This window comes from Psammomys obesus, unplaced genomic scaffold (genome assembly GCF_907164565.1).
Source record: "Psammomys obesus unplaced genomic scaffold, mPsaObe1.curated_primary_1811, whole genome shotgun sequence".
NCBI lineage: Eukaryota > Metazoa > Chordata > Mammalia > Rodentia > Muridae > Psammomys > Psammomys obesus.
The window spans coordinates 11,343,827-11,367,842 of record NW_026596131.1 but is presented as its reverse complement, the minus strand read 5'-3'; the positions used below and the strand labels follow the sequence as shown (position 1 = coordinate 11,367,842).

The 24,016-nt window shown below is 55.1% G+C and overlaps 3 protein-coding genes across 6 annotated transcripts in view; 2 read left to right on the top strand and 1 right to left on the bottom strand.

Annotated features, from left to right (window-relative positions):
• Nucleotides 1-4,541, top strand: part of Wbp2 (WW domain binding protein 2) — an 8,254-nt gene extending 3,713 nt beyond the window's left edge. For 2 of the 3 annotated variants that reach the window (XM_055592543.1, XM_055592544.1), the window contains exons 3-8: nt 787-922; nt 1,691-1,783; nt 2,324-2,458; nt 2,665-2,787; nt 3,335-3,411; nt 3,496-4,541. In XM_055592543.1, coding sequence (XP_055448518.1) covers nt 787-922; nt 1,691-1,783; nt 2,324-2,458; nt 2,665-2,787; nt 3,335-3,411; nt 3,496-3,549 — 618 coding nt within the window. In that variant the 3' untranslated portion in view covers nt 3,550-4,541. The remainder of the gene's footprint in view (nt 1-786; nt 923-1,690; nt 1,784-2,323; nt 2,459-2,664; nt 2,788-3,334; nt 3,412-3,495) is intronic. The other variant, XM_055592545.1, reaches the window with a different exon arrangement.
• An 853-nt stretch (nt 4,542-5,394) lies between these two features.
• Unc13d (unc-13 homolog D) lies at nt 5,395-19,997 on the top strand. Its single transcript, XM_055592048.1, has 32 exons — nt 5,395-5,699; nt 6,370-6,405; nt 6,626-6,733; nt 6,850-6,909; nt 7,001-7,067; nt 7,318-7,498; nt 8,434-8,478; nt 8,572-8,640; nt 8,772-8,841; nt 9,003-9,107; nt 9,230-9,322; nt 9,403-9,506; nt 11,864-11,981; nt 12,053-12,177; nt 12,317-12,407; nt 12,489-12,545; nt 12,627-12,724; nt 12,806-12,857; nt 12,935-13,065; nt 13,175-13,295; nt 13,609-13,752; nt 13,939-14,037; nt 14,149-14,355; nt 14,500-14,568; nt 15,626-15,705; nt 16,536-16,641; nt 16,745-16,816; nt 17,423-17,506; nt 17,608-17,728; nt 17,894-18,017; nt 18,410-18,606; nt 19,288-19,997. Exons 1-32 carry the CDS (start codon nt 5,583-5,585, stop codon nt 19,407-19,409), a joined length of 3,273 nt encoding a protein of 1,090 aa, XP_055448023.1. The 5' UTR covers nt 5,395-5,582; the 3' UTR covers nt 19,410-19,997.
• Nucleotides 19,998-20,957: 960 nt separating this feature from the next.
• Nucleotides 20,958-24,016, bottom strand: part of Unk (unk zinc finger) — a 34,153-nt gene continuing 31,094 nt past the window's right edge. For both annotated transcript variants that reach the window (XM_055592255.1, XM_055592254.1), the window contains exons 14-16: nt 23,795-23,976; nt 22,959-23,216; nt 20,958-22,365 (exon numbers count right to left, since the gene is read on the bottom strand). In XM_055592255.1, coding sequence (XP_055448230.1) covers nt 22,210-22,365; nt 22,959-23,216; nt 23,795-23,976 — 596 coding nt within the window. In that variant the 3' untranslated portion in view covers nt 20,958-22,209. The remainder of the gene's footprint in view (nt 22,366-22,958; nt 23,217-23,794; nt 23,977-24,016) is intronic.

Sequence of the window (24,016 nt, the reverse complement as noted above, 5' to 3'; positions counted from 1 at the left end):
GTGTGAAGATGCTGGGGACTTAGGGAAGGGGCCATGCCTGTGGCTTCCCACCAGTGTGTGTGAAGATGCTGGGGACTTAGGGAAGGGGCCATGCCTGTGGCTTCCCACCAGTGTGTGTGAAGATGTTGGAAGGAAGGTGCGTCTGCAGGTTTTGACGATGGCACATGCCCACCTCTGAAAGCTCACGTTCACATCTTTCATTAGAGTGAGTCTCTGGTGGTTGACCCACATGAAGGAAGGAGAGAAATGACCTCTGACCATATATGTAATGTGGCATGTACATATCCACACACCTGTAGAATGTAAATAAATGTAACTAAGAAACCCAGGGGTTTTCCAGGTATGGGGCAGGAAAGTTACGTTTCTGTTAGGCAAAATGTGACCTACAGAAAGTCGCAATGTTCCCTTCTTGTGGGCCTGTGTGCTCCATTTTGTATGAGAACAGGCTTTACGCCTCACTCCTGGAACCTGGCCTGCTCTGCCCTGCTCCGAGCATAGCAGGCTCAGTCATGTGCACACCACATCTGCCACCCTTCGCCTCTGAAATGATAACGGTGTGTCTTCACTTCCTCTGCAGCCTGACGGTTCCTCTGTGCACACCTGAGCCTGGTGTCCCAGGCTGCACCGAGGCCTTTTACTGTACAGCTCTCTGGAGGAGCCATGTGGCTGCCAGGCCCGGGCTCCAGCTCTGGTCTAGGAACAGACTGAGCACACAGAAAATGGCAGGAAGCGATGACTAAGCTGGCTCTGTTCTTGCTCTGACGGCCTAGTTGCCTCTCCCTGCAGGTCATCTTTCTGTCCAAGGGGAAGGACGCCATGCAGTCCTTCATGATGCCGTTCTACCTGATGAAGGACTGTGAGATCAAGCAGCCAGTGTTCGGTGCAAACTTCATCAAGGGAACAGTGAAGGCTGAAGCAGGAGGTAGGTGGCAGAGTTGCTCAGGGACGTGAGTGAGTCTCCAATGAGATGTTCTGGGCATCTCTTGACAGCCACATGGAGTTGCCCCTTTCCAAGCCTTCCCCTTCCAGCCAAGGATGAATTTCTGATGCCTGGGCTAATGGCCAAGCAGTACATGTGGGTTTTGGTTACCAAGGGCTGGGAAGCGCTGGGTTAGATTGTCCTTTTGTTCCAAGAGCGAGCCCAACAAAAAAACTAAAAACTAAAGGTGCTTATTTTTCCCCAGGGAGGGCCAGGTTTTAGGGAAGGAGTTGTGTCTCATTTCTGGGTGGGGCCTTCCATGAGAGCCAAGGAAAGGCAGCCGCCTCGCCAGAGGCTGGCAAAAACTAGCTCTGTGACCGACTTCCAGACTCCAGCAGGCTCTTGTCAACCTCACCCCCTTTACTCCCAGCCGGACCGGAGGGGCCATGTTCTGTCCTGAGGCTCCTTACCAGGAGGGTTCTGCTAAGCGCTTTACTGGGGGTGGAAAGTAACAATCAACTGTGTAGCCTTGGCGCTGGCTGGGCACCTGGCTGGGGTGGGGGAAAGCCCTGGTGAGTGGATGACACCCATAGGCAGGAGCCAGGCCAGTCTGCAGCACCAGGCCTTGTGTGGGCCACAGGCAGGAGCCCCACCCCTTCCCAACAGGCCTTCTCGATGTTGGATGATGGCCAGAAGAGGATAAAGAGCCATCTCTCTGGGCTGAACCTGTTTTCTTTCTTACTGTTCATTCACTGTCCTTGCCCTTCTCAGGTGGCTGGGAAGGTTCCACTTCCTACAAGTTGACCTTCACAGCAGGGGGCGCCATTGAGTTTGGGCAGCGGATGCTCCAGGTGGCATCTCAAGGTATCCACGCTCTTAAAAATTGGGGGCTAAGAACACATCAAACATGGGTTTTTTGTTTGTCCTTTTATCTTGCATTGTAAGCAACGGGAAGTAACTATCTCGGCCCAGCTGACAGCGTTGGGAGCTGGGGGAAGAAACCTGTAATTACCATCTGTGGGTGTCCTCTGCCCAGAACAGGCTTGCAACATTCTGACAGAAATGTTTGGACTGAAAAACAAACAAAAAACCCAACTGTTAAACTACCGTCCAGCAGCCATTGTAAATCACCAAGCCTTATGCTGAGCATTGGCTCCCTCTCATTTTTCACTTCCTCCGCCCAGCAGAACGCCTTTCCCTTCACTTCCCTCTTCACTCCTGTCCTTGACCCCTGCCTGTTGCCTTCTGACCTTTTCCTACCCTCTCCTCACCACGTGGTGACCTAGGCAGACCCAGTGGGGTGGGCCGTGAAATGATGGTAGGGCACGTCTGTGGCCACAGTCCTGGGACCCGTCAGTCCCTGAGGCAGGCGACACTCATCTCTCTCTCCCCTTGTACTTATAGCCTCCAGAGGTGAAGTCCCCAATGGAGCCTATGGGTACCCTTACATGCCCAGCGGGGCCTATGTCTTTCCCCCGCCAGTCGCCAATGGAATGTACCCCTGCCCTCCTGGCTACCCCTATCCACCGCCCCCACCTGGTGAGTGTGTCCTCTGCTGCCCAGCCTCAGCCTCCCCGCCCATCTACCCATTGCAGACGGGAGACATGGCCTTTCACCTGCTTTCACCTAACAGACATTGGAGAGTTTAGGGGGTACCCCAAGGAACTAGGCAGGACACTCCCAGAACCAGCCTTCTGAGGGAGCCGAGCAGGGCTGCTCAGACCTGTCACTCTCTTCCCAAGCAGAGTTCTATCCAGGACCTCCCATGATGGATGGGGCCATGGGATACGTACAGCCCCCACCACCACCGTACCCTGGGCCCATGGAGCCTCCAGTCAGCGGCCCCAGTGCCCCCTCCACTCCTGCAGGTGAGGCCCCTCGTCTGCCAGCAGTCCAGCAGGACCAGCCGCCTCCTCCCCAAGGTCTTACAGAGAACCCCACACAATGGTTGGAGATCACTGAGCCTCAGAGGATGAAAGGCCTCTGGCTTACAGACCTCCCAAAGGCACCAACAGGGTGTTTGGTCCCAAGGGCTGGGTGTGGTTCAGTGAGCACTTGCCTGAATGGGCTAGCCTGGCTTCTCTCCCCAGCCTCACAGAACACGAATCTGAAGGTAGCTGAGACGACCTCTAGAGTCTAGGCTTGTTGGCTCTCAGCTTGCAGTGACCTTCTTAGACCAAGACCCTGTCTGCCTCCGTGTTCTCATTTACAGATGGTCCTAGGACCACCTGATAGACTCAGTGCCAAGGGTGTGTAAAGGAACTGTAAAGAGCATTCCAGCACATGGCAGGTGCTTAGGAAAACCACTGCAGCTTTTGTTGATGGCCTGAGTCACCCACACCAGCTAAACTCAGCCAAGGGCAGAGGAGGGGACTTGTCACTTGTTGCCATCTCCCCGTGTGTTTGCTTTCGCAGCTGAGGCCAAGGCCGCAGAAGCCGCTGCCAGCGCCTATTACAACCCGGGCAACCCACACAATGTCTACATGCCCACGGTGAGTTGGCCTGGGGGCTAGTGTGGAAAGAGACCACAGCTCGTTCTATGATGTCTCATGTGGTCTTTGTTTTTTTTCCTCTAGAGCCAGCCTCCACCACCACCCTACTACCCCCCAGAAGACAAGAAGACCCAGTAGACCCTACCCTCCTCCCTGCCTCTTCCCGATGACCCCTTCCTGGGCCTCCATGGAGCTGCATCTGGGATTCCCGGAGGCCAGGGAGGGCCCTGTTCGACCCCTCATTATAGACAGTTAGCAGGAACTAGCCCTGATGGAAGGGTAGAGCTCCCGGCCTCTGAGAGGCAACTCCCAGCATCCCACGCTAGCTCAGCCTGCTGTGCTGCTCCACCCAGCTTCCCTTTCACCTTGTCTGGGACTCCGAGGAGTACAGGAGTACCCTGTTCCTCGCTGTAGCAGGTCCTCCCCACACAGAGACTGGCCACTCCTCCCCCGCAGTCCAGCCCCCTCAGCCTGATAGCCCCCGTACCCCATCTCTTGGGCTCATCAGACCAGCCAGGTGTCTCCCCAACAGGCCCTGCCAAGCCATGTTAACATTCCTTGCCCTGTGTGTGCCTGACCCTGGAAGGCCGCTGTCCCAGCAGACTGTCAGTCCACATTCCCTTTGGCCATGCTCCGACCTCAGTCATACTCACCCTGCCACACTTGCTCTCTGTTGCCTCCAGGTTTTGAGAATTTTACTGAGTTTCTGGTGGTTGGTAGCATCAGAAGCAAAGCCGCTGTGGTGGAGAAGCCCTCTGCCCCTCTGCTAGGGTTTCTGGGAATTATTTCCCCTCCTCTCCTCTCCCCTTTACAAGGGCCTTCTCCCAGGGAGCAATAGAGAACACATGTCCCCCCCCATCAGGCCCTTTGGTCTGGAATAAGAGCCTTCAACCATGTGACCTATAACCCGTCATCCTCCCCTCTGTAAACTTCACACCCCCTGGATGCACTAAGATTAGCTCTTGTTCCTGGTCTGAACAAAAAAATGAGATGGTTATTTAAAGAGAAATTGCCTATTTATTTGACACAAACACAAAAATCCAGTTAATATATATTAATGTGAATTAAACCCTGTTTGCACCTTGATTTGTTTGCTACAACTGTGAAATAGTAAAAATGAAGTAACTGAACGCTCTCTGACTCTGTGTGGTGACCGGGTGAGGTTTTCCGGAGGAGGCTGCTGTGGGCGGGGCCAGAGAGCCTGTTTCCTCCTCAGTGAGTCTCTGGGTGCGTGTTCCCCATATCCTACACAGGCCCCTGTACCTGCCTGGCATGGTATGTCGTGCCACCCCCTGCCAGCTGGGGGCAGGACAAGGCCTGTGTCCTATCTCCTCCCAGTTCCCTCCTGAGCACAGGCTGCAGCTTTGTTCCCTAGGTGTGCCAGCACTCCTGTGAGAGAGTGGCTGGTGCCTTCGTGCCACCTTACTTAGGGAAAAAGAGGACAGAATAAAGCCAAATCCATATATACCCAGGCCTGACCCCACTCAGTGAGGCAAAGAGCCGTGGGAGATCCCACGGCTGAAGTGTCAGCTCCTCACCAAAGTGCTCCTGCGCGGAGAGACTGCCCCAAGGCTTCCTCTTCCTTCCGACACCACCCCTGGGACCTCTCGGGGTTAGTGAAGTCCCCTGACCCTCACTGGTGGGGCTGAGCTTCATGTCCTTTCTGTCCATCCCTGACGAACTGAAAGTAGTCCCGCTCCTTCCCTGCCAAGTCACCTGTGGGGTGGAGCCTCTCAGGAAACACTGCCCTGAGCCTGCCCCACCCTAACCCAGATCTGGGGCCCATTTAGAAAACCTGAGGAGAATGCCACAGGTCTAGGTCGGCTTACTTGGTCCAGGCATAGCTGAGGCAGCTGCTGCCTAGCCTGGCCTTACCACCCTGTCCAGGCGTTCTGGACTCTTCCCCCAGAGGCTGTGTGGGACGGTGGGTGGAGCTTACCCGCCTACTGGGCCCACTTTCTGCCCCAGGCTGGGGAGGATCCTGCAAGGGTCCAGGCTGAAAGGGAGATGCAAGGAGCCTGGGAGAAGACACCTTCAAGGCAGTGACACCCTGACCCTTCTATCCCTCCACCCTCCCCTGGCAGAGGGTGTATCTTGGGGCTCTTTGCATCATCCTGTGGCTTCCACCCGGCAGCCAGGGGGTGGCAGAGGGAAGGGCAGAGCCAGCCACCATGGCGACACACCTCTCCCACCCCCAGCGGCGCCCTCCGCTCATGCGCCAGGCCATCAAGATAAGGCGCCGCAGGGTCAGAGACCTGCGGGATCCACCGCCCCAAACCACCAAGGAGGTAGGAGTGACTACGAAAGGCAAAGAGCCAGCTGGGGGTACTTGGCAGTCTTGGGGCCCGGATGTGGGAGGCTGTCTGTCCCCATTCAACTGCCCTCTATGGCTCTGGGCACAGCCTTGGAGGTGGGCAGAGAGAGGCCCACCACGTGTTCTTGGAGCCATGGTGGGCTTCTCTAGTCCTTTCCCTTTGGTGGGCCTGTACCTCCAGCCCTGTGCTCCCGCTCTGAAGGCACCAGCTCCCTGAAGCAATATCTCTCCACTGTGAGTGGGCTGCCCAGGGACCCCCTTGAGCTACTCGAGACCTGTCTACTGTTTTCCCCCCACTCACCCACCTCTGCTCTCTGCTGCTAGGCCTCACTTCCGCTGCTGGGGTGAGGAGCCGGTGGCCTCCTGATAAGCACTGCTGTTTCCTCTGGGGAAGGAAGGGGGGGCAGGTGTTAGAGAGCCCACTGCTGGGCCAGCTGAATGCCCATGGACCTCAGGCATGGCAGGCCAGGGGATAGGCAAGATGGCCCAGGGGTCAGCCCTTCAGGGAGCCTTGTGTTGGAAGAGGTGAGAGGCATCAGTGGGCCCAGAGGTTGAGGTGCTGGGTCCCCGCTGTCTCAGGCCTGGGCCTTCCTGCCTGGCTGGATAGGCCTTCAGGGGTACCTTGTCTTCTACCTTGCTCCTAGGTCCAGGTTCAGTCCCACCTCTTCTCCCCAGAGGAGGTAAGAGGTGGAGCTGGGAGGGTGTGGGAGCTGCGGGAGGTGGCCCCTGGCCCCAGAAGCACAGTGGTGGAGGCAACAACCTGGCAGGGAACATTCTGGGTCTCCACCTTCACTACATTGTCTGCCGCTTTGTCCCTTTTCTGGGCCTGAGGCGTCATTGTCGGGGAGGAGGGCTGCTGGGTGAGGATGGGGTTCCTGAGGTGGCCCTGCTGTGTCTCAGCGGGACCTGCTGTATGAGGAAGCCCTCTATACTGTCCTGCACCGCCTGGGTCAGCCAGAGCCCAACCATGTGAAAGAGGACTCGGCACTGCTGCGCTATCTGCAGGAGGTAAAAACAGCTCCACTATTCTCCATCTTCCTATGCCAAGACTGACTCAGCCCTGGCTTCCTACCAGGCCTCCCCACCTCGTGACTCCAGCCTCCCGCACCTCTGCCCCCCTTCAGGCTTTCCAGGTGCAACCTGAGGAGCACCGGCAGATGCTGCAGCATGTCAGGGAGCTTGAGGTAACCTGGACCAGGGCACCCTGGGCAAGGAAGGGGCATGGAAAGCCTAGCCTTCTCAGGAACTCAGGCAGCCCCCTTCATCTCCCTCCAGAAGCCAATATTTTGTCTGAAGGCTACAGTGAAACAGGCCAAGGGCATTCTGGGCAAGGATGTCAGTGGTGAGTGTGGTTGGGGTGTCCTGGATGACCTTCCCCCATCACAGCCTGGCCTTAAACTCTTCTTTGCCAGAGAGCCAATCCCCAAAACATGCCCCCAGCTGCTAGCCTCTTGTGCTTAGATGCTGAGTTTCTAGGGACCTTATCCAGCTTTCTCAGGAGGAGGCTGGGCCCCAGGGGGGGGGGGGGGGCTGATGGGAATTCAAGGAAACCTGGCTGACTCCCTGGAGTCTTGTCTCTCATTCCTTCCCAGGGTTCAGTGACCCCTACTGCCTGCTAGGCATCGACCAGGGGATTGGCATGCCAGAAGGCAGCCCTGTGTCCCGGCGTCGGCAGAAGGCTGTAGTGAGACACACCATCCCTGAAGAGCAGACCCATCGCACCCAAGTCAAACCCCAGACACTTAATCCCGTCTGGGAGGAGACCTTTATCTTGTATGTGGCCTGGTTCCAGACTCTGTCCTCTAATCCATACTCTTGTCTTGGGCTTGCTTTTCCAGACAATGAGATCAGTGATCTTCCTGGATGGAGAGGGAGCTTAGGCCTTGGTTCTCAACTGGAGCTGCAGGGAGACTCAGCTAGATAGGACCGACCCATGGCATTAAGTGCAGATCATGTGTCTGCCTGATGTAGTGCCGCATACCTGTAATCCTAGCGCTCGAGAGAATAAGGCGGGGAGATGGCGCATTCAAGACTAACCTAGGCTATATGGCAAGACCCTGCCAAACAAATAAGTAAACATGCCTTAGAGTAGTAGAGGAGGGAGAGTTGGGCCCCCCCTGGGTGAGTGGGGGCCAGGGGACAGTGCACCCCTTCCTTGAAGAAGGTAGAGAGGTGGTTAGGAAGGAGGAACCATGCTGGGTGGGGCAGCTCAGTCTTTAATTCCAGCATTTGGGAGGTAGAGGTAGGTAGATTTCTATGAGTTCGAGGCCAGCCTTGTGAGGCCAGACATTGTGAGTCCCAGGCCAGCCAAAGCTATGTAATAAGATCCTGTACCCAAGAGAAAAATAAAAATAAAAAGGGAGGGAAGAGCCTGGTGGTGGTGGTGGCACACTCCTTTAATCCCAGCACTCAGGAGGCAGAGGCAGGTGAACATTGTGAGTTTGAAGCCAGCCTGGTCTATGGAGTAAGTTCCAGGATGGCCAGGCTACACAGAGAAAGCCCTGTCTCAAAAAACGAAACAAGACAAGACAAAAAAGAGGGAGGGGGAAAACTAGGCAGGAAGAGGCTACCACTATATTGGGGATGGCAGTTACAGAGGCAGGCTCTAGGCTTGTGGCCAACTTTGGTGGCCTGGTCCAACAGGGATGTGCAATGGGGATCCTGCCCTGCTAAGGCTCTTAAGCATACATGTTCTTTTCTCTCTAAAGGGAGTTTGAGGACATAACGAATGCAAGCTTTCACCTGGACATGTGGTGAGTGGCATGCCCTGACTCTGGGGATGAGGACCAAATCTGGCAAAGTCACAGGCCCCTTCTCTGCCCCTTGCTCAAACCTCTGGCCTACAGGGACCTGGACACTGTAGAGTCCGTCAGACAGAAGCTCGGAGAGCTCACGGACCTGCATGGGCTCCGAAGGTGGGCGCAGCAGACTCATGGGTGGTAGCGGGGTAGTCCTCTGCCTTTTCGTGTGCACCCGGGCTCTGGAAGGCAGGCTCTGCCCTTGGGTGCCCAGGTGGCTATCTCCTCACCAGTCTTGCCTAAAGCAGGATCTTTAAGGATGCTCGGAAGGATAAAGGCCAGGATGATTTTCTGGGGAACGTGGTTCTGAGGTTACAGGTGAGGAAGAGCCAGGAGAGAAGCAAAGACAGGGAGGAGGAGGGCTCTGAGGGACTCCAGGTCTGACCCAGCCTGAACCTGGGGGCTGCCCCAACTGCTTCCCTGTCCTCCCCTGAGCCCTGTACAGGGTCCTGATTCTCATTGTGTGCCTTGCCTGCTAGGACCTGCGCTGCCGAGAGGACCAGTGGTATCCACTGGAGCCCTGCACAGAGACCTACCCGGACCGTGGCCAGTGTCACCTTCAATTCCAGTTCATTCACAAGCGGGTAGGTCCAGGGCCTGAGATACCGGCTGTGTCATTCTCAGTTAGTGGTCCTCCTGAGTTGGGGAGGGCTGACTGTACCTAGCATGGGGCCCTCTGCTCATAGCCCTGCCCTCCTTATTGCAGAGAGCCACAGTGGCCAGCCGCTCCCAGCCCAACTACACTGTCCACTTCCATCTGCTGCAGCAGCTGGTGTCCCATGAAGTCACTCAGCACCAGGTATGACTGTCTTCCAGAGCTGGGCACCACCAGGCCCACCTGTCGTGGCGGTCCTGATATGCCTCAACCACTTCCCCTAGGCTGCCAGTACCGCCTGGGATGCATCGCTGAGTCCCCAGGCTGTCACCATCCTCTTTCTCCACGCCACTCAGAAGGACCTGTCGGACTTCCACCAGTCCATGGCGTGAGTACAGAGCCCTTCTCGGAACCCCGAGGGCACCTCATCTGCCCTGCCTGCCTGCTGGCAGCTCAAAGCACAACTCTCAAGAGCGTGCTCTTCGGTCTAAACTGTGTTTTTTAAGTTTGGAGTCAGTTAACAAACTTTGACATCTGGACATTTTGTGCATAACTCGGTGGTTCATGAAACAGGAGTGCTGGAATTGCATGTTGGCCAGAGAAAAGTGGTGCGTCCTGTTCTTTTGAGCCATCCCTTCACCGCCCCAGGCAGTACCAATCACTCACTGCCATCATATCTCGAGTCCTGGGCTTTTGTATTTGCCTCTGTGTTGTAGACCTATTTCCTAATGCCATTGGCTCATGGCAGCAGTTGATAACTCATAAGTGGATGTTAAAATGACTTGGTAGTGCAAGTCAAATCCAGCATTCAAAAGATGGAGGCAGGAGGATTGCAGCAAGTGTGAGGCCACCTTGGACTACACAGTGAAACCCTGTCTCAGAAAACAAAATTCTAAAAATGACAAGCCTGTCAAGGGCCATCATGTACCCCGGGCTGTGCCAGCTTCTGGGAATGCCAGGAAGGGGCACTCATGAATGATTGGCATACCAGCCTGTGTGGAGTACATAAGAATGGTCACAGCCAGTTGCTGGGCAAGAGGAGGAAGAACAGAATGCCACCTGGAGCCTGGCTATGACTTGGTCTTTGAGTGAGAAACAGGTTGGAGGAGGAGGGTGATTCTGGGCTTTGTATGCTTCTGGGCTCTTGGGCAAATGGGCGCTCCTGAAGAGGAAGCTGGGGCAGAGGTGAGGCCAGCGAGATACCAGATAGCCAGGAGCCAGGTTCCCTGTCAGGATCTAGGCATTTAATGCAAGCAGTAGCTAATCTGAGGGACCTCAGCCTGTCCCTGTCTGCCCCTGCTTCCACCATAACCTCAGCTAGCGCAGGCACGCCTCCATCTAGTCTCCTAAGAGAACTTCCAGCTGATGGTTCCCGTGTGTGTAAGACTCGACTCTCTAAATCTGCCTTAAAACAAAACAAAACAAAACAAAACAACAACAAAGAAAACAAGAAACCCTGAAGAGTTGTTGTTGTGTTTTTTGTTGTTGGTTTTTGGTTATTTTCAAAACAGGGTTTCTCTGTAGCCTGTCCTGGACTCACTTTGTAGACCAGGCTAGCCTCAAATTCACAGCAGTCCGCCTCCCTCTTCCTCCCTGATGCTGGGATTAAAAGCATGCGCCACCAGGCCTGACTTGAAACCCTGAAGTTTTCTCTAGGCACTTAAATGAGCACTTGGGAGGTGGAGGCAGGAGCGTCAGGAGTTCAAGGTCATTCTCAGCTGCATAGTGAGTTAGCGCGATGCCTAGTCAGGAAATGCTCGCTCTGCAAACAGCAGGCTCTGAGTTCAGTCTGCAGCGCGCCAGCATGGTGTGCCTTGGCATAGCTGTAAGGCCAGTCCTGTGGGTGGTGGGGTGGTGGCAGTGCACAGACAGGAGTCCAGGGGAATTGTGGAACTTTAGGACTGATTGAGGAACGTACTTGACCTGTGACCGTCACACACACACACACACACTGAAGGTTTTATTAAAGAACTGTCTTATTTATGTGTATGTGTTGTCTGTGTGATCATATACCACCTGTGTTTAGATGCCTTCACCAGCCAGACAGACGAGGGCACTGGTTCCCCTGCAGTCTGCGTTGCAGACAGTCATGAACCCCTCTCCAGGGGATGCTGGGAACCAAACTCAGCTCTTCTGGGAGAGCAGCCAGTGCTCTTAACTGTTGGGACATCTCTCTAGCCCCAGTTGGTACAAGCACTTTTACCCACTGAGTCATCTTACTGACCCTAGAAATAGTGAAGTGCCTTTTCTGTTTTTGTTTTTTGTTGTTGTTTGAGACAAGGTCTCTCTAGCCCTGGCTGACCTAGAATGTGCTATGTAGACCAGGCTGATTTCTAACACAAAGTGACCCACCTGCCTCTGCCTCCCAATTTGGAGAATTCACCATGCCCAGCTCTGAAGTTTTATCCATACAACGCACAATTTAAGAGTCAGGTGAGGCTGGAGAAGTAGGGAACCCCTTTAATCCGAGCACTTGGAAAGGAGAGGCCGGCAGATCTCTTTGAGTTTGAGGCCAGCCTGGTCTACAAAGTGAGTTCAGGATAGTCAAGGCTACACAGAGAAACCCTGTCTTGAAAAAAACAAAACCAAACTCCCAAAGTTAGGCAACTTGAAAAGCATCTATAGAAACGAACAGAGGCCCTGTGAGTCACACTATCAGCCACTGGTCTTCGGCCTCTACTGGTGGACTGAGTAGGGAGATGTTGTTTTCCTGGGCCCCCGCCTGAGGGCTTCCTGTTTCTGCAGGCAATGGCTGGCCTACAGCCGCCTCTACCAGAGCCTGGAGTTCCCCAGCAGCTGCCTCCTGCACCCCATCACCAGCATAGAGTACCAGTGGATCCAGGGCCGGCTTAAAGCGGAACAGGTGAGAGCTATGAGTGGGGCAGGCAGGGCTCTGGAGAGCCACAGGCCTGTAACATCTCTCTGGGTTTGCAGCGGGAGGAGCTGGCCACCTCCTTCACGTCCCTGTTGACCTATGGCCTCTCCCTCATCCGGAAGTTCCGCTCTGTCTTTCCCCTGTCTGTCTCTGATTCCCCATCCAGGCTGCAGTCCCTCCTCAGGTCAGTGGCTACCCTTTTGTTCTGCAGTGCGGTCAGGGATGAGCATGCAGGGGTGGCATTTGCAGGGAGGAGTCAAAAAGGCCTGCTGGGTGGGAATAGGATGGCAGGCCCCTGGACCTTGGAGCCCTCTCTCTTCCAGGGTCTTGGTCCAGATGTGCAAGATGAAGGCCTTTGGAGAACTGTGCCCAGACAGTGCTCCACTGCCCCAGCTGGCTTCTGAAGCTCTGCGGGTAGGCATCTTCCCTGGGGTGGGGATAGGGCCATGGGCCTGAGCTCACTAACCACTCCTTCTCCCTGCCTGCTTCTAACAGACAGGCACTGTTGAATGGTTTCACTTGATGCAGCAACATCATCAGCCCATGGTGCAGGTAGTTTCTGGGACAGGGGTCGAGGGTGGGTATGTGATGTCTGCCCTTGTAACCCTGCTCAACTACCTGAATCCTTCACAGGACATCTTGGAGGCTGGCAAGGCCTTGCTAAGCCTGGTCCACGATGTTATGAGGGATCTCTACCAGTGCCATCGCACGTGGAACAAGATTTTCCATAAGTGAGCATTTGTGGGTATGGAGCTGATGGGCCCATGGGACCCCAGTGGCTCCCACTGTCACACATGCTGCCTTTTCCCCAGCGTCCTCAAGATAGACCTCTTCACCATAGCCTTTATGGAGCTGCAGTGGCTGGTGAGACCCTCTGCCGTCTCTAGGTAGCGCCCCTCTGTTCAGCTCTGCACTCCTGCCCAACAAGCTTTTCCTTGTAGGTGGCCAAGAGGGTGCAGGACCACATAGTAGCAGTGGGCAACCTCGTTTCTCCAGACATTGGAGAGAATCTGTTTCAGCTCTATGTCAGCCTGAAGGAGCTCTGCCAGCTGGGCCCTGTCTCCTCAGACAGGTGGGCAACACGTGGCTTGAGGGTGGGCTTCAGGCATGCAAGAGGGGAAAAGGTTGACAAGGGCTGTGGCCCAAGGCCAGCCCCTGCTGCCTTCCTCTGCTCTCCCCAGCCTTGGAGTCCTGGCCCTGGATGGTTTCCATCGCTGGTTCCAGCCAGCCATCCCTTCCTGGCTGCAGAAGACTTACAGTGTCGCCCTGGAGCGGGTGCAGCGTGCTGTGCAGATGGACATGGTACAGGCGGGGGCCGTAGGTTTGAGAGTGTGGTTGGATTCCCTGCTGGGACCTCCTGGCTGGTAGAAGCCTGTAATGTTTCTGAACCTCTCATCTGGGCATTGTTCAGCGGCTCTGGGTACCACCTTATATGGCCTCCTGAGATCCCAGGGCTCAGTAGAGCATCCTTGAGCATAGGGATCCTACAGGCTGGAGGGGCAGTGGGCAGAGCCTTGTGTCTGTCTTCCCCGGAGCCTCTGTGCTTGACAGTGGTAGCATAGATTTATGCTTGCCTGTCCTGAGCCTTCTTTCCTAAGTGTTTCCCTTTCCCCAGCTGGTGCCTCTGGGTGAACTGACCAAGCACAGCACTTCTGCTGTGGATCTGTCCACCTGCTTTGCCCAGATTAGCCACACTGCCCGGCAGCTGGACTGGCCAGACCCAGAGGAGGCCTTCATGATCACTGTCAAATTTGTGGAGGTACAGTATCCCTTCCTTACAGGATGGCTTCACCCCTGCCCTACCCAGTTTCTCCCGGGCTCTTAAACTACCAGCCACAACCAGCTCCCTAAATAGCTTGTGTCCTAAATTCCAAGTTTCTGAGATTCCTCTATTTACCCATTCTGGAAGCCCCACCCATCACTCCCTGTGATCCATCCGCCCTAGGACACCTGCCGGCTGTCCCTGGTCTACTGCAGCCTCATAAAGACCCGGGCCCGGGAGCTGTCTGCAGGTCAGAGGGACCAGGGCCAGGCAGCCAACATGGTAAGACCCAGAGCTGGGGCTGAGGGGCCGGCCAGGGTAGGGGTGGATTTGCTTGTCTTGGTGCTCGCTGCTCAGGAAGCCCCACATCCCTGTACCCATGACTGTCCCCAGCTCTGTGTGGTGGTGAATAACATGGAGCAGCTGAGGCTGGTCGTTGACAAGCTGCCTGCTCAGCTGGCGTGGGAGGCATTGGAGCAGCGGGTCGGGGCCGCGCTGGAGCAGGGGCAGCTGCAGAACACACTACATGCTCAGCTGCAGGGCGCCTTGGCCGGGCTGGCCCATGAGATCCGTACTGGCGTCCGGACCCTGGCAGAGCAGGTACTGTCTGATCCCCCAGGGACTGTGCCTGCCTTGTTCCTCAGCAGGGCCAGGGCTGTCTATCCTGAGACCCTAAACCTAAGCGCAAGCCTCAAGTCAACTGTCTGGATTTCCCCAACTCATTCCATCTCCCTTGTGTCTTAGTTGGAGGCGGGCATTGCCATGCACATCCAGAAACTCATTGCTGCCAAGGGGTCTGTTCTGCCGGAGGATGTGAGTGACTGTTCTGTTTGTTGACCTTCACTTCTGGGGCCAACTCCGTGCATCTGGGTTTGTGGTGGGGGTGGGGGAGGGGGAGCCTGAGGAGTCCTGAGGATGTCGGAGATCAGTCCCCCAACCTTGAGCCAGGTGTGACGTCTCCATGGGCTTCCGTGCCCTCCTCAGATGCTCAGAGAGGCAGGCTGGGTCATGGCCCAGGCTCTCCTGGCACAGCTGGATGGTGTGGGATTAGCTTTGGTAGCCTAGCACGTCTGGAAAGACACCTTCCCAGGGCCTATCATCTCTGCTGCCAGCTGACCCCAGCTCCTTGTGTGTAAAGGAGGGAGTGCACCACTGTGCCTCTGATTGCTTGGGGGAAAGTTCTCTTTTGTTGTTGATGTTGAGGAAACACACATTTTCATTCCAGATGCTGACCTTAGCACTGCTTTTCTAGGGCTTCTGCCCTGAGGACATAAAGGATGGCATAAAGGGCATAAAGTACAGGGATACAGCTGACTATAGACATAGTTTAACTATAAACACACATCCAGTCGTGTGTGTGTGTGTGTGTGTGTGTGTGTGTTTGCCGCACACTCACGTAGTGTGCTAGATAATGATAAGCGCTAAAGGAAAATAAAGCAGAGAAGGGGATGGGCTGGGAAATGTCAAAGGGTTGTAATTTCTGATAGTGGTCAAGAAAGTCTTCTTCTGAGCGTGACAGCTGAGTCAGGGCCCACAGGAAGCAAGAAAGGGATCTGTGAAGATGCCTAGAGGAAGAGCACCCAGGCAGGGGGGATCAGGAAGAGCAGAGGTCCTGAGGCAGTTGTGAGGGAAGGGTTTACAGCAGGAGGCAGAGGACAGTGTGGTCAGAGCAGACAGAACAACTGAGGTAGAAAGAGTAGAAAGACAGGGGACGGACCGGGGACAGAGCCACCAATGCAGACCTTATTATCCCATACACAAAAGCCTACCTTTATTCGCCTACCCAGGGGAAGGGGCTAGGGTGGAAAAGAGTGGGTGGAGTCAGGACTAAAACAGACCTGAGTCTTGTGTCCTTCTTGCTCTCTCCAAGGCCATTCTGCCACTGATGAAATTCTTGGAGGTGAAGCTTTGCTACATGAACACCAACTTGGTCCGAGAGAACTTCAACAGGTATGTAGCAGCCCCTGACCTGCAAGGCCCTCAGGCCCTCGGGCTCTGTGTCTCCAAGGCCTCAGAATTACGCTGGTCCAGAGCTTCACCTGACTCCAGGTATAATCTGGGCTTGATTGGCGGCCTCAAGATGACCTCTCTCCTAGAGTTCTGCTACTGAACTACAAGCAGAGACCCCGGAGGCTCAGGCTTCTTCCATTTTTATGCCATTTGTTGAACTTTGTTTGTTTTGTTCTGTCCTGTTTTTCCTCACCTAAGCAAGAACTGACTCTCCACTAAAATAGGAGCTTTGCTCAGAAACATCTAGAACAGTGCCTGGTGCACAACAAGCTCTCACACGTTAGGTGAAGTCACTAAAGGAAGGCCTCCTTCCGCACATGCTAGGCCTGCACCCCATCGCAGGCCTCCTCCACCCTCAGACACAGTTCTTATTTAAGATACTTACCGGCTCGGTAAGTATCATGCTGTGTCTTAAATCTCAGGTGGCTGTCAGGCTGTGTTCTTGGCATCATTTTACTCTCCTTACTCTTGCTGTGAGTTGCAATCCTATGTTATGCTGGGGTGCAGCTTTCCTCTCCACTCTTCGGTGGTTTGCTGCAGTCCCGTGGGCCTACTGAGGAGGGTTCTCCACCAAGGTTAAGGGACACGGTGATGGAACTGTGACTCCCTTTGACCCTGGGAGCAGCCCTTGGTATACCACCTGCCAGCTCTGACATGGCCTCACTGTGGAGCAGGTGGAAGGGGTGGGAGGGTGAGCCTGGCTTCCTGAGGCCTCTCTTGCTTTCCCCTGTTGTGCTGTCCTGTGCCTGGCATCCCTCTGCCTCCTGCAGCCTCCTCACTCTGCTGTGGACCCACACACTCACAGTGCTGGTGGAGGCGGCCTCTTCTCAGCGTACCTCCTCATTGGCCTCCAGCAGGCTGAAGGTAGCTCTTCAGGTAATTATACCAGCGGTGAGGACAGTAACTGTATGGGGTGTGTGCCCGCTGTGAATAAAACCCCAGGGTACGTGCCTGGAGCCATCTCTTTTCTCTTCCCCAGAACCTGGAGATCTGCTTCCATGCTGAGGGCTGTGGTTTGCCACTAGAGGACCTGCACACAGCCACTTTCCAGGTAATGCCTCTTTTTCTTAGCAGTGCCAGGAGTGAACCTAAGGCCTTGTTAGGGTCTTTTGATCAGCCCCTGGTTAGGAAGTCAAGGCAGGGAGCCTATCTTTCCGTATTCACCTGTATACAGGACCAGCTACATAATTCGTGAAGCGAAGTACAATATGAAAAGTTGGAGCCGGGTGAGGTGGTACAAGCCTGTAATCCAGCACTCAGGGAGGCAGAGGCAGGTGGATCTCTGAGTTTGAGGCCAGCCTGGTCTACAAAGCAAGGATAGCCAGGATAGTCAAAGATACCCAGAGAAACCCTGTCTGGAAAAACAAAAACAAAAAGTTGGGTCTCTAATTCAAAATTATTTTATGATGTGACAAGAAATCAATAACCCAAACGTGGCTCCTTCAAAGCACAGGGTCCCCGCGCCTGCACCAAGGAGACTATCCTTCCAAAGCAGGCGAGAGGTCTAGCGCCTCTGCCTCTGCCTCAGGGGTCTTCGGTGCACCCCTCTTTGTGGGTCCAGGACCCCAGCACTTCCTGTGGCAAAGCCACACCTTATGCTCTCTGAGTGCTCGCCTGCAACCTGGGCATGAGTAGGCATGAAGTTGTGCCATTCCAGGCTCTGCAGAGTGACCTGGAGCTGCAGGCGGCCTCCAGCAGGGAGCTCATCCAGAAGTACTTCTGTAACCGGATCCAGCAGCAGGTAAGGCGCCCCTCCTGTCCGGCACCTACCGAGGGCCACGGGGGGCTTTGCCCCCACTCGCTCCCAGCTCATCCCTATGCACATGCGCAATGCCCTGTCAGGCTGAAACCACTTCTGAGCGGCTGGGTGCAGTCACCATCAAGGCCGTCTACCGTGCCTGTGAGCAGAAGCTTCACGTGGAGCTGCTCAGCGCTTCCAACCTGCTGCCCCTGGACTCCAATGGTGAGTGGAGGCTGCCCTGCGCCTCTCCCCACAAGGACCTGGTGGCTCGGCTTTGAGCACCTTTCTTCCAGTTACCAGGAGGGAGCCATCCTGCTAAGGGGGACAGCTGGGGTGGTGGCGGTGGCTGGAACTCAGTCAGCAACCCTCCCTTGGGCCACTTGCTAGGTTCCAGTGACCCCTTTGTTCAGCTGACGCTGGAACCCAGACATGAATTCCCTGAGCTGGCCCCTAGAGAGACCCAGAAGCACAAGAAGGAACTTCACCCACTCTTTGATGAGTCCTTTGAATTGTGAGTAGGTCCTTACTCTTTTCTCAGGCCCTCCCTTTCCTTTCCCTCCCTCTGCTGTAAGGTGCCCCTGAGATGACCATACTTGGCCTGAAGGAAGAGTCCTTGGGACAAGAGTTTCCTTCCCCGGGGGAGAGAGGGGGATCCAGGGAAGGACCTGAGGTACTGGGGCCCCGCTCTTTGTTGAACGTGGGCCTGGGGGCACAGGACCTCCTGCTGTAAAGTCAGCCCCTGATCCGAGTGGCTGTTAAACCATGCGGCAGCGATGAGCCGGGCTGAGTGCCAACTGCCACACTGTTTCTCAGCAAGCGGGTAATCTTCATGTTGGAGAGAGGGATGGTTGATGGCAGATTTGGGTGAGGCAGGCAACTAACTGAGCCCAACTCCCTTGCCAGTCTGGTGCCCGCTGAGCCATGCCAAAAAGCCTGGGCGTGCCTCCTGCTCACTGTGCTGGACCACGACACTCTGGGAGCTGATGATCTGGAGGGGGAGGCCTTCCTACCACTCTGCAGGGTGCCTGGACTGACAGGCTGTGAAGAGCCTGGTGAAACACCTCAGATGCGCCTGCCTCTCACATACCCTGCTTCCAATGGTAGGCCCGAGGTCCAGGGTGGGGACTCTGGCAGGATCTCCAGAGATGCCTTGTTGGGAGAAGACAGGCAAACAAGTACCATGGCTCATGCCGCCAATCTCTGGTCTGATGTAGAGGACCAGTGAAATTTAAGCTCTGGGAGTATTACGTGACTTCTCCTGGTGGGGAAACCAGTTAGTTTCCCTGTGACGAGGCGCCTGGGTCTGTGCTGGGCACCCATCCTGCAGTGTGCTGACAGGAAGGTTCCCGTGCCTGTCTGCATCACCAGCCATTCTAAAGTACTTCAGGGCTGGCTGTGATGGCATACTCTTGTGTAGGCAGCACTCAGCAGGTGCATCTCTGTCAGTTTGAGGCCCATCAGAGCTCCGCAGTGAGGTCCCTGTCTCAAATGAGGAAAAAGCACCTTAGGTATATTGACTTCCAATTCTCACGGCTCTACCTGAGGTAGTCTGTCTCTGACAGTGAGTAAACAGAGACGTGCAGTTAGTAGCCTAGCCTCAGGTTCTCGTGGAAAAGGGTAGGAGTCAACACCCAACACCCATGTTTCCAGACTTCGTCGTCAAGACATGCCTTGTGGATTTTACTGGTGTGTGTTCACCAGTTTCTTCAAGGTTGGCACAAGAAAGGGGACAATATTATTTTCTAACCAGGAGTTTGACCCTCAAACCTTTCTTTCCACAGGGGATCCAATTTTGCGGCTGTTAGAGAGCCGGAAGGGTGATCGTGAGGCCCAGGCCTTTGTAAAGCTGAGGAAGCAGCGAGCCAAGCAGGCCTCCCAGCATGCCCCACACCTGGGGCCGTAGCAGAAGAGAAGCCAGAGTCCTGAAAGTTTTGGGTCTTCCTGCTACAGGGAAGCAGGTGTAACACATCCTGGTGTAACACAGAGGGAGAATCAGTATGTGGAAGGCCCAGAGTTCTTGCCAGAATAGTCCTTGATGATGGACTACCATGACCAGGATTTGTCCTTTGTTGTCACTCCCTTGTGTCTCAATGCTGCTCTCTGCCATATTCTAGCAGAGGTCCATCTCCTGTCCCTGCTGTTTCCCCTTCCCCCAGAAAAGCTGCTTTGGTAGGGTAGCATTCAGGGCCATCTGCCTTCAGGAACTGCCAGTCCCAGCTACTGTGGGGTGGGGCCAGAACTGTGGGCATAAACTTAAGAGAGAGAGAGAGGACCCTGTCAAAGCCACCCTGGTGGAGGAAGGGGGTGGCCATTACTACAGGGAGAAGGGAAGAAACTCAGACTCTGAGGTGAGTGCTGGCAGGAAGCAGGGCAAGCAGATGGGCAGCAGCAGAAAGGACAGTTTGGCTGTCTACAGAGTAAGCTTCCTCCCTCACATAGAGCACCTGCCACCTAGAAATGTTCTTAGTGAAAATAAAAATAAAACATTATCCACTGCCCTCAGAAAATCTATACTTGGCTTACAGTGGGCCCAGGAAGATCTGTCAGGGCCAGTATGCCTCCTCCTTAGACTACATTGCATGCTCCAGCCATCCCCGGAGCTCGGGCAGCTCTGCAGAGGCCAGAGGAAGCTGACATAGGAGCAGTCCTGGAGTGGTGCTGGCCTCTCAGGAGTTGGGTTTCTCCTTCTACCCGGGTTCCAGGATCCCACTCAGGCTGTCTGACTCAGGCAGCATCTTTACCTGCAGAAGCCGCCTTGCTGGCCCTCAGCCGTGACTCTGAACACACTCGACCTGCACATCAGTTAGTGTGACTGCCGCCCAGGAAGGGACCTGGTGTTGGGGGACCATGAGGCTGAGCAGATGCTCTAGACAGTAGAGTGTGTGCAGAGTCACCTGAACATTGGCTTCCAGCCTGGTGGTCTTCAAACTGGACCCTGGTAAAGTAAATCTGCACACAGACCAACAGTTGCTGACTGGCAAACTCTAGCTGAGGCCAGGCAGAGCACCCCACCCAGATGTGTTCTCATACTCGAGATCAGGTGGGGAACAGGGTAAAAAGGTTTACTTAGGGCAGGAGGGATGCAGGACACTTCCCCAGACAGGAAGAGCTGCCCAGGCTTCGAGAGACAAGGGATGGCCCTGTTACTGTTCGGAGAGCAATTAGGAAAATGCCCACAGCAGGTTGCAAAGCACCAAGCGGCGTCACATGGCTTGGTGTGTGTGTGTCACTGTCTAAAGCTTGTAGGCCCCCACAATGATGAACCTAGTAAGTCTGGCCTGGGGGCGCATGAGCTGCCTCTGCACCTGGATAGACCCTCCCTCGGCTGCTTTACTTGTGTCTTTACACTGCAGGATGTGGGTACTAGGCATTTCCACCGGCCAAAGCAGAGCTCGCCACCCGGAACTCTGGATGGCCTCATCTGTTGATCTGTGCCCCACAAACAAGCCACTGCAAGTTCATATTTTATTTCCAATAAGTTTGTTGATTTTTGCATTTTTGTAAAAAAGGAGAAAGTTTTCACTTAATTCATTGAAAGCCCTTTCGTGCTGAGCCCAAGGGAGGGGCCTAGGCTGGGGCAGATTCTTTATAGCCCTCTAGAGCCCGCTGGACACCCAGTACTGGGAGCAGGGTTGCCTCCCTCTGCCCACTCTGCTTTCCCATTTCACTGCGTCTCTGTACAGAACAATTTTAAAATTGAAGCTAAACACAATATACATCGGACAGGCACGCACACACATGCACACAGGCGTCTGCCCAGGGGCAGTACGTCAGCTGCACTCAGAGAGCACCAAGGAATGCTATGGCCTCCTCCATCAAGAAGGGCGGGGCTGGCGCCCCTTGGTCCTCACACTGCACTCCTCCCGACAATCACCCTGCTAGCTGCCAGAGGGAGGGAGCCGCTGGCTCTACAGCCGTGTGCCAGAGGGAAGGAGGCAGGGACAGGTGAGGGCAGTGCCAACCTGACAGGTGACTGTGGGGCCAAAGCGGCCGTTGTGGGGATTCCAAAAGGAAATGATCAAGGAGAAGCCCAGGCTTCAAGATCCTGAGGGACAGAACTAGACCCCGACCCTTGAGAAGCTTCAAGGGCCCAGGTGTGGGAGTGGGGCTAGCCTATAGCTTTGGCCTGCCTGCTCCATGGCTGTCCCCAGAGTTAAATACAGATTTGGTAAACCCAGAAGCCAGGCTGGTTGAGTCTCAGGCCTCCCTGAAGCCCTCACAGCCGCGTAATGGGGACCTGAGTCCACACTACAACACAGACCCTGGCCTGGAAAGGCAGGTAAATGGAGCCTGCCCTTCCAGCCTCCCATCCTTCCCTGCTCTGGCCCCAGGAAGAAGTTAAAAATAGTTAGTTCCTACCTAAAAAAAAGAGACAAAAACATATTCACCGCCAAAAGGCCAGTGGGAAAAGAGGGGACTTTGAGCAGAAAGGATGGGGAATGGACAGGAGAGGACTGCAAAATAGTCTTTTCTTTAAAAAGTGCTTGGTAAGTCTGTTTTAAAGTGTGTGTCTATATCTATGTGCAGATATACACACAGACACTGTGCACACGCTGGCACCACGCACACCTGCACACAAGTGTATACATGTACATAATCATATACATATACATACATACGTACATACATACATACATACATATATATACTTTAAAAAGTCCTAGGTGAAAAGGTCTGGGCCCAGATGGGCCAGGTCTGCAAGGTCACGACTGGAGGGCATGGGCCCGGCTAGGCTGGCAGACAGGGCACTCACTGCCCTCAGCGCAGAGCTCACACAGCACAGCATGTTGGCACGGCAGCACAGCCCGGGTCTGCTCCTGACACTTAAGGCATTTCACTGACTGCATGTGGAACACGGCCTGCGGGAACAGGGCACTGCAGTTACTGGAATGGTCTCTGCCACCTGCCTGGCCTTGAGTTGAGCAAGAAGCTCTCTGACTCTCACTTCAGCATCCTTGGGAGGTGGACTGTGAGGCCCAAAGCTCAACATTCACAGGATCCCATTGGCAAGTGAGAGGAGCTCAGCCCCTGGGCCACTGTCCCAGCTCTAATGGCTGGCAAGGGGTGAGGGTGGGGCAAAGCTCCCATTCTTCAAGACTTTGGTTGGCACAAAGTCATTTAATGTCCCTTGCCATAGTTGATCTTACCCTAGACACCCAAGGGAGAAAAATATAAAACTCAAGGGACATGTCAAGGGGACTGATAGTTGAAAAATCTACTACTTCTATCAGGCAAGCCACTCCTAGGGACAAGCAGGCACCTGTTGGGCACATGGCTTAGGCTTAGGTATTAAGAGTACAAGGAGTGGACACTGCCCCTCTCTCCATGAGAACACTCTCTCCTCACCCTGTTCCAACAGACTGTTACCACTATCAGCCTAGCACTGGGCTTTCAGGAAGGTCCAAGCACTGAGATGACTGTCCCACCCCATACTGCTGACTGTGGGGCTGACCTTGTCCACTTGTTCCAGGTGGACCCGCAGCTGCTTCTGGAGGGAGTACAGGGTGGAGAGTGAGAGTGCCTCCAGGTCAGGGGCCGCTGGTAGGGCCTGGGCTTCTGGCCCTGTGTGCAGCCGCTCCAATTCCTCTTGCAGCTTCTTGACCCGCAGCTCCAGGGCATCCCGCTGCTCCCGGGCCAGCTCACACTCTGCTCCCGCTGCACTGGCCCGTTCACCAGCCTCCTCTGCTTCCTTTTTCCAGGCATCACAAGCCTGTGGGCCCAATAGGTAGCGCCTCATCACGATGGTCCCCTGCCCCTGCCTCCCTGCCCTCCCCCTCCCAGAGAGCATCTCCAGGAGCCAGTGTGGTCCATTCTGGCTGCATGAGAGGCCTTCTAGGAAGCTGGGCCTGCTGTCTGGGGAGGGGGCAGGGAGAAGTCTGCTGCTGCCTGCAGAAAAGAAAGGGTTTTGGGACCTCAGCAGACCCTCCTTTGTACTCAGGGAAGGGGGTCAGGCCTAGCGTGACAGGGGCGCAAGGCAGGGCTCACAACTTAGCCTGCAGCCCCTGGCAGCTGGACAGGTGGCCTAGCTCAAAATCTAGAAGCAAAGACAGGCAGGAGGTCCTAGGGCCGCTCTAAAAATAATTTCCTTATGGGGTCCCAGGCCTGTGGTGCCAGCCACCATAACATTCCAACTGGCAAGACCAGGCCTGCCATGGGGGAGGGCAGGCACATCTCTGTCCTGCTCTTTAGGCCCCTGCTTCCCCCCACCCGAATGCCTGCTGTGCAGGGTGGGCTTGAGCTTGACGCCACCAGGCACTGGGTACTGCAGGTGGGCGTGGGGCCCGGTACCTGCTTGGCCTGCTTCCAGGACTCCTCCCACTGCTTGATGGTGCCGTTAGCTTCATCTAGCTCTTGCCGAAGCCGGGCCAGCTCAGCAGCCCCTGGCCCTGATAGGAAGGCAGGGGAAGTGCCTGGGGAGAAGCTTCCAGAGGCAAAATGCTCCCAGATGCTGCTGTTCATCCCGTTCAGACCTGCCCCAGGGAGGGGAGGAACATCAGCTGTGCAGGGCGT